The 9,574-nt window shown below is 38.0% G+C and overlaps 1 protein-coding gene across 5 annotated transcripts; it reads left to right on the top strand.

The window, feature by feature from the left end:
* Positions 1-4,117: 4,117 nt before the first annotated feature.
* Positions 4,118-9,561, top strand: LOC111245437 (transmembrane protein 186). 5 transcript variants are annotated; one of them, XM_086981816.1, is made up of 5 exons: positions 4,118-4,241; positions 4,649-4,788; positions 5,476-5,755; positions 8,240-8,440; positions 8,652-8,792. In XM_086981816.1, the coding sequence occupies exons 1-5, from the start codon at positions 4,130-4,132 to the stop codon at positions 8,723-8,725; spliced, it is 807 nt and encodes a 268-aa protein (XP_086837942.1). In that variant the 5' UTR covers positions 4,118-4,129; the 3' UTR covers positions 8,726-8,792. The 5 variants fall into 5 exon arrangements, with proteins under 5 accessions (XP_086837942.1, XP_086837941.1, XP_022649543.1 ...); XM_086981815.1 differs by lacking the exon at positions 8,652-8,792 and adding an exon at positions 9,307-9,561 and having other exon boundaries at positions 4,122-4,241; XM_022793808.2 differs by lacking the exon at positions 8,652-8,792 and adding an exon at positions 9,307-9,561 and having other exon boundaries at positions 4,162-4,241; positions 4,656-4,788.
* The last annotated feature ends 13 nt before the right edge of the window (positions 9,562-9,574 follow it).

Here is a 9,574-nt window from a genome sequence, read left to right as displayed (position 1 = left end):
CGTACTAGAGAGTCATGTTGAAATAAAGAAATATTGTTAAATAAAGTGAACTAAGATGATCGATGAGCGTCGCCTATGTTTTCAGCACGTGTAGTCGTTTTTACTCTCCTCGCCTGGCGTACATTTCGTTGACGAACGAGGATTACTGGAAACATCGTGCGATCAAATCGTTTATACGACTAGAGGTAGCCGTGGCTTGAAAAACATGGATAACCAGCATGGCATCTTTATCTATCTATCTATCGGTCGTAAAAATACGTATCACAATTGTCTTGCTTTTTCTAATTAAACTGTTGCATCGTATGGCACAGTAGTGGCTGTGGGGCACTAGTTCAACAATGTGATCATTGAGAGCAATTATATATGTCGTCATGGAAACTCACTGGGATAGTAGACGTGGTCCTGGGCACAAGGTTGAGGCACAATTAGCTAGCATTAATATGCACGGGCATTTTTCTCTTTCATTAGACACTATTGCAAATAGATAGCTGCCAGCGAGCATAAACCCATAGTCGCCGTCTAGACTGAGGCTTTGATTCGATCCTAATCTTTAACCAATACTACCTATATGAACGCTACCCAGCGATTTTTGAGGACATGCCATACTCTCAATTTGCATTTGCTAGTCGTTTGTCGAGAACTTTCAGAATCGTATAGACGAAGCCAATAGCGTAACTTGCTTTCACAAAAGAAAGAATGAATTCGGATATAAATAGTCGATTTAGCTGCTAAAAACACTTATGAACATGATATATTGGTCGAATACTGTATACTTTTATTTGTACATTTTTTCAGGTCTCCTGGTATTTTCTAACCTTAGGAGTTTTCGTCTAAATTATATTGTTCTGATTCAATTGATGGTTGATCCTTACAAGCTCTACTCTCATTGCAATTTACAGGAAGCGAAATTACACGAAACAATATTTGTCATAGACACCTATTGAACCTCAGCTTTCTCTTCCTAGTAATTATTCTAGTATTCCTAATCCTTAGTGTTCGCTTTGTTGGTCCTTTTGATTTGTTTGGATAAGGACTTCCTGAGAAGTCCTATATCTTTATTCGTGTCTCGCGACCTTCCTCAAGCGTTTCCATATTACATTGCAATTATGTAAACCTTTTCGAAAATAATCTTCAGAAACATTACTATAACGCCAACATGTAATTTTGCTATCGAAATGAACGTTACGCAGCGTATATTATGGCCGATGAGACTCGGGACAAATGCAGCGGAACTTCTATGACGAAGCAACATTCAGAGCGCAGCCATAAGCGTACATTTCCGTCCAAATGTTTCAGATAATCTTCCATATACAACTACAAACCTAATAAATAAACCTGTCGTCATGAAATTATGCATAGCATGTAGGCAAGGCTTGCCGCGATCCAGTCCCCACTGATTGTCAGGTCAGGAATACATTTGTACATGAGGCATCTCCTAAGCCTTGCTTTGGCGTTTGCCAGAAGCGGGATCCCATACATTTGCAGCAAAGGTTCGCATCAGTCTATTACATAGTTCATGCAGTAAGATACGGTCAGCGCGAAAAGCTCTAGGCAAGGAAGAGACTATGTATGGCTAGCACGTAAAAACGTTGTCTGATTACTTGACCTATGTCGGAAACAAGCTTTTACGTATAGGTATGTCAATGTCTTCTATGTTAGGTCGTTTTCAAATGATTGTAATTCAAGATTAGCTGAAAAAGGGAAAACAAAGCCACGTCACTCTATTATTACTCGGGCGACAGGCTGTTAGCCCGTCGAACTTATATAGTTAAAGCAATCTTATTTCTTCAATTAAAAAGAAGCATCAAAAAACACTATAGAGAACAACTAAAATCGCCTTAATAGAGGTTTAATTTGATGTTTTTTTTGCTAAATTTTATTGTGACTCGTTAAAAAACCCGTCGATCCCTTTAGGCGGCGGTCATCGATGCGGCTTCATGGCATTGATTGCGTCGACATTTGTGAAAGGTTTCTGGCAACGTATAAATGCCACCAATAGCCAAAACTGCCAATATCATGAACACCAAATTTGGTACGCTTATGAAACGAACTTATATGCAAATTCCTAACCGGACTTCATCAACAACTTTCTACACAAAAGCATTCCCCACTGAAAAACCACTCGCATAATAAAACGTTGCATCGCCGACAGCTTTCAGGCATGCCACACATGAAAGGGCACTTACCTCATTAGTATAGATGCCGTTGTTGAAGGTTCACCTCCGTGTACAAGGCGAGGTTTGGCCGGGATCTCTAATGCCCAATTTCTCGCTCCGTTTGCACATAAGACGTTCATTTTGCTTCGCTTTGGTGTCCGGTAGATATGATGTCTCTTGCTTCTTCTACCAGTCAATCAAAATGCTTCAGTTTGGTGGGCTACGGCTGTGGGGGGCCAGACACTGCCATTAAGGGCACGCCAAAAAGTACTTGATCGCTAGAGGCTACTATTGTCATCGAAAGTTCAAGCTTTTGTCAATTAACATTTTTAATTGCTTATAGAACTGTCCAGCAAGCTTCTACAGTAAAAATCAAGCAGAAGGTTCGATTTGCTTAAATTAGCTGCCTTTTTCTAATTAAAAAAAAAAATTTATGATACATTAATTCATAAAGCGGTATCTTTTATTCGTTTAGATTTGTTCATTGTCCAATAGCATCTAAAATCGCCTACAAAAACAGCTGTCATTATTCCGAAAGTGGACAACTAAATAAAAAAATATCCGTATTTAAAAAATCATTAACATTCAGCGCTACAGCTAAAATATATATGTGGGTTAACTCATAGACTTCGAGTAAGTTCGGGAGGTGACCTAAGGTTTACAGGGTTGTAAAGGGTGTCAAAGATAGTTCTCGATATAATCAATCAATTTCGTGAGCACATTTTGCTTAAAAGCATTTGGAGACCTTCCGGTCCCCTATGCCACTTGACAAAAGTTTTGAGTTATTAGGGCTAAGCATTGCGTCAGAAAGCTGGCCTTCGACGTTTCAGATAATCTAAGTCCTTGCATCATAAAGCGAAGCGCGTCTATGTCCAGCTTCAAACCTAGATCACCTCTTTAATTATCCCTAAGTTAATAACCGATATAAATGGGATGTAAATTTTGGGCTTTACGTGCGGTGCTACTGCCCAGTTGACCATTGCCTAATACAGCTGGCTTCCAGCGGCATGAAACACACCGCGTTTCCAATCTAGCTTAATAAATATTCCTAAATTCACGAGCTATGACGAGAAGATGATGGTACGCAACTCATAGTCGATGATCCCGATTACCCATTCAGGAGAGGGATTTAGTTAAACTTCGGCATTCTGGCTGAAGATTACCATTCGAATCCTCATAACCTAAATATTATATGTTTCGAGCTTTACATCCAACACTGCCGCTAGTCTTCGTGTTAACTAATCTCCAAAGCGTATAGAGCGTGCGTGTGATCTTTTTGACCCTTGCTACACATCTATTCGAAAATATAATTTTGTAGTACATATGTTTATACGAATAAAGCTTTCTCTCAATCAACATTTCAGACCGGGCAAAATAACTATTCACTACTACTATAAAATTGTGCAGTATATGATGAAGGATGCAAGACTTGATTTTCAATCCCAGAATCCACAAATTGTCTGTTAGATCTCTCTTCTACGTTTTATTTATTCGAAGACACAGTCCCCAAAATATATGCGTTAGAAAATCGAATCGTTTCTCAGTACATTGTTCAGATAGGCCAATATAGGCTCATATAAACGCAAAATATATTCTTCAAGTTTAGATTTCATTTGTTCTTTAGTTATACCGTTGACGCTCAAAACCAAAAGATAGTTAATCGTAAAATTGCTGGAAAACATCTTATCATTTTCTAGGTTCTTATATATATATATATGAATTGACGCTTCTAAATAGGTTTCAGATCACACAGATGACGCGTATAGCTTTCTTTCTTTTTTCAAAGACTTGTTTCATCACCTGCCTCATTTGTGTTACTGTGTTTAGCCACGAGTGTAACAGAAGACTCACAAACGTCATCATTAACACTAAGAAGTGGCATCGAATATGACATTTGCTTAATACGTGAGCTTCAAAAATATTGTTCAACATTTTGCAACGAAAAAACTTGACAAAAAACGAGACTAGAGGTGATGTCCCGCCCTTTGCCGTTTAAATTTCTGTATTTTCAAGATGGCGGTGCAATGTGTATAAACATGTGCATCCGAATTTCGAACGAAAGCAATTTAACTTGTTATCACTTAGGTGAGATTTGCGTTCTTAAGAGTTTGATTGTAGTCAAGAAGTAGGTGTGGCTCGAAGACCAACCGAACGCACAGTTTTTAATCTAGCGGCTTTTCAGTTTTTGTAGTAGACTGGTTTTAAGTAAATACCGTGTTGTATTATTTATGTCGTTGTCCTCTGCGACATAGGTCAGTCGCGCATATTGCACAACCAAATAATGAAGTTAATGATTGAATAGCTAACTGTTGTACCATAATTTTGCCGCATAGTTTTCATGGGTTGGCGGCTATGAACAGCTACATGTAAATCTATGCGTTGGAAACGATTCCTTGTAGAATATACGAATTTTCGTTTCTACACATACTATTTACTTCGAAAAAACGAAAAAAAAAATGTAATCTCATTGAGTTTTCAATAATATCTGAAAGCCGTTAGCTATAGGATGCCCGCCACTGCTCGTTTTATTCTATACCTCAGCCGAGGGTTTCCGCGCACATCCACCTCGTTTGGATCTTCGGATACCTCAAGTTTCAACTGGGCACGGTATGCTCCTGCAGTGACGATGAGCGTAAGTAAATTTAAAAGTTGCCCCATATTCCTTAATTATGTCAGATCATTATCTCGATCGCAAGTATTGATCAAACGAAACTATATTTAATTGTACTACGTGTTCTATAGGTATTCGTATTTTACTCGGCAAAGTAAAAATGTCGGAGTGATAGTTCATTTGCTTGTACTTCGTCATATTCTTGTAGATCAAATTCGTGTGAAGAGCAAAGTGAATCTAAAAATTAAAACCATTAAATTGCCGACCTAGGGCTGTGTAAAAACAACAATGAGTCACAGATTTTTGCCTATAAAAAAAAAAAAAAAACGCCAAAAGTATATGCTCTCTAGGTGGAACTGCATAAACAAAGCAGTAATAACACTTATTTCTGTACGTTAGTGGTAAAGTGTTACGCTTTGATGGATAGAATGTTAAAAAGTGAAAAATGATGAGTTCGTTATGTCTCCTGTTATCCTATATGTATAATGAGCTTCATATTCACAAAAAACTTTTGCTGTGCTTCTTTGCTGGTTACTATTTCTACACAATTTTCAATTTTTTATTGAAGCACAAAAGTTAAGCTTGAATTTTATCTCAAACATCAACTTCTGAATCCTGTACTCTCATATAGAAAAGGCTTACTTACAGATGGTACCACGTATCGACTAGTACTATACCTAAAATTTTCTTTAAAATCCCATTGTACAGATCTCGCATCGCCTGTGGAGTTCAAAGTCGTTGGGCACACCAGAGACCAAATCAACACCCCAGCCAACACCAAACTTCCCAGAAAAGCATCAGGTCGAAACAACTGAGCTGCATGTAGAAAAGCATCCCCTAGACACAGAGGAATGGAGTCGCGTGTACCGATTTCCTTATATTGTGGCTGTGCATCGACTAATCCGTTTGAAATTATATCAGACCGTGGCTTCAGTGTTGACGGTACCGCCCATCATGTGGGCTTACTATACACAGACGATCACAATAGGTAAATATGCATAGATAGTATTGTCTATCACTGAATTATAATTATTTACAAGCGTTGTATGAATCGGGAAATTAGCTCCTAAGATAGTTTATGTAAGTAAATTAGCAAAATCTGGGTGTATTTTACAGGCGTCATAATGAGCTGTTTTATAAAGTACTTACCCAACTTCCAGCATGATCAGCAAAACGACACTTAACGATTATAGATTTCTGAGGTGACCATATTCTAGTTTTCTAGAAATCGAACTTATTAAATAATTAAACACGTGCAGGTAACAAAATATAAGGGACGACACATAAGATATAGAAAAGGCTCATCTCAAGAGAACGTATATGGCTTTATTCGACGAGCAGAGCGTTAAGCTCGTAAACGAAAATTCTCGGTTCGATTCCGACCTAAAATTCACAATGTTTGAAGAAAAGCGAAATTACCCGAGAAGGCAGCAAATGAAAATCGCATGAGAAGTGCCAGTTGTATTACAGCACTCAGAAAATGGCCTGTTCGAAAATGAAACAAAACAAATTATTAGAGCATCTATTAATAAAAGGTCTCTATATTTGTCTGTGGATAATAGTTTCTACAGTTTTGTATCAGGAGGCCTTTTTAATTTATACATTATTTGCTTCTGGAACGTAACCGTAAACCGGCCATCGACCAACGTCACAATGACGCACGCTGATCGAGTCGGCTGACTTCTATTCATCCAGTTCCTGAAACGTTCCAAGCAAAGTTTTCGCTCAACCTGGATAAAAACCTCCATATGTATAACAAATAAACGTAAAACTGAGGCTTTTTACGCCAGTTTTGCAACTAAATACTTACGAGCATCCTATTATAACTAAGCTTATCGAAATTTAGCGATTAATACTAAAAAGAAACCACATCTTTTTGCTTAGCGAAGGTTTATTTCAATATCTTGCTGCTTTTCACGACAAAAAAATGCCAAAGAAAAAATTCACACAAAAAATAAAGTTGCATCGAAATTTTTAGCGAAAAAGCAATTAAGAGTAACCTTTCAAGTCATGGTTAAAGGTGTCAGATTTAATAGGAAAATAAAGATTACAAACGAAAATCTGCAGCAACTACAAATACTAGGCTATAGTAAGCGAATCCGGCGGACCATGAAATTGAGTAACTTTTACGCCACTTGGGTTAGAATGATGATTTTTTCTATTTATTAATTTGCTGATATACACACTTATTCTAGCGCTCTAGCCGTTTCTGCATTTCAAAGCTAATAGGTAGTGCGGTATGCTTGCCCACCAGTTAATTTTTGTTAGAACATGCAAGTCGTAAGGTGTTTGATCGGGAGAATAAGCAGATCGAAGGCAAGGTCGGATATTTTTTTGCTTAACCCAATAAGCAACTGGAGTACAACAAGGAAGTCTGGAGTTATCATCAAGTAGCCAGACTGCGTTCTTTCGATCGCCGGTATATGAGCGTCTCCTGGGCGATGCCATTCCTTCGTCCGGTCTTTCTCCGGCCGGCAGCTAAAACTGAAGCACGTCCTGACTATGACAATCGAATACCTTGAGCAGCATCTTGCTGATAAGTCATGTTTCGCAAATATCACGTGGCTTACACCACACACATTTCAAACTGGGCTAGAACCACCTATACTCAGTTCCTGCACTTTCAGTATCTGGGTTACAATTCTACTACAATAAGTTGCATGCAAAATGCTAGCTTTGGCAAACAGAACCCTGAAATTCCAAGCCTGGTTTCCGTAAAAAGCCTTTTCGACTGCGCCAATACGTTTTTCTGTTTCGCGTTCCGGCGCTTAGTTACATCCTCATTTCCTTGGCACTTTAATCCCGGTTCTTGAAGCATTTGCACCATTTGCGTACTGTTCTTTCGCTGAAGGACCTCTTAGCCTATGTTTATAAATCTTCAATGAACTTCCGTGCGTTGACTATAGAGCAATAAAAACTTGACTGCTGAGCCCTAATTATTGAGGCTAAAAGATAATTTCCCTTTTTTCCTGAAGCAAACATAGTGGCTGTTTACTAGCAAGTTTCCAAAAGACCGATAGTAACGTATAGTTGAAAAAGTTATTTAGTTTCAATTATCGCTAGATCTGTGCATAATAACCTAATATATTAAGAATCAAAAAATGATAAAAGACCACGTTAAACCGATGATAATTTATACGGTCAAAGAGGATGCGAACAAACCATAAAAATATCTATTATTCTTTTGCAAAAGATTTTTCTGAACTTCCTCAAGTGATGCATTGCGATCCCGGAATCCTTATTATTGATCACCTGTCAACCATAATTGGACACCGGAAAAATCATACCCGACAAAATTGCAGATCGTCTGCTTGACTTGACAAGTGTTTTTCCTGTTTTATATGAAATCAAGTCATATACCATTATTATAGCATATAGCTTACCTTTCGATATATGTTGCTTACGTATAGCATATGCAATAAGCCAGACGAAGTTCATCGCTTTTTCTCGCTTTATTCGCGGCTTAATTCAGATCAAGCGTCGTGCATGGTCGGCATCACAACAACAGCAGTCGTCTTCCTCTATATAGCGGGACATTTGAGCGAACGCTTCATTGGAGCCGTTTATGAGAACCAAGGCAAGGACAAGGTTCGATTGGCTCACTTAACATTCTTTGGACATCGAAAGGACATCATTGTAGACTCCAACGATATAATGGATCTCTCGGATGTTGGTAAGCATTATATATCAGCCACATAAATATCTCGTATCGTACGTTTTTATAGAAAACTGTTATATAATAGAAGGTCATCTATACAATGCTACAGTTGCAGCATCATCTAACTGCCGCTTCATAAGCAACAAACGGTTCTATTTTATACTTCGAACGCCAGCGTAAGAAATTTCATAAACATTTGTCTCTCTTTCCGCCTCGTGAAACACAGATGCGGTTCCGGACATAAAATTCGACACAATTACTCTTATAGCGTATCGTTTTGCTCTGACTCTGATATACTGAATTCTAGAAGACACTGGGACAACTATATTGCGATGGATTCAATAAAGTGTTTTGTAATAATTTATTAAATCCAGTATGATGCACATTGGTTTTAATGATTATCTTGCCATACGAGAATAGACCGTCCAATTATCCAACCTGTATCGTTAACGAAATCGCTGCTAACTTGAACATAAATCATTACTTCGCCGTTTTCACGATCATTGTACCTAACATGGATCTCGCCGACTAGAAAAATAATTAAACAAAAAAAAAAAAATTGAATTTCGACGCGCGGCACTTGAGCGGTTAAGCATTGCTCCAAACGGTGGGCCCTCAGCAAGAAACGATTTATATCTATGTCCGGTTTTGAACGTAGGCCACTTTATCGAGTGTTCGTAAATTTAGGACAATGACACAAACGTTACCAGGCAGAACTTCTTGGACTTGAATAACATAACATAATCAAATTAATATAAACAGATTACGAAAAAATAAGGCTCTTAGCCAGGGCTATCCAGCTGAATTTCGAGTCGATATACGTCATAACATGAAATGTACTTATCGATGTTTTTTTTTTGCGTTGAATTGTTCATGCTTAGGTGAAAAGGCGGAAAATCTCTACATTCGGATATACCGGATATCACAGCCAAAGGACCCTCTAATTTTGTTTCCCCATTACGGTGGAATTGAAAATCATGAAGCGTTTGAACGCATTTTTGGATTCAAAAAGCGCACTCCAGTGTTTAGGGTCACTAAAGTCACCAAGAAATAGATTGATTAGTACATAAATATAGGTAAAAATGTCAAGTTAGGATAAAGAAAAATAAAGTGAATTTGCAGTTATTTATATACAACCAACCGTTTCCT

This window comes from Varroa destructor, unplaced genomic scaffold, assembly GCF_002443255.2.
Source record: "Varroa destructor unplaced genomic scaffold, Vdes_3.0 BEIS01000002.1, whole genome shotgun sequence".
NCBI classification, from domain to species: Eukaryota; Metazoa; Arthropoda; class Arachnida; order Mesostigmata; family Varroidae; genus Varroa; species Varroa destructor.
This window is presented reverse-complemented; position numbering and strand designations above follow the sequence as displayed.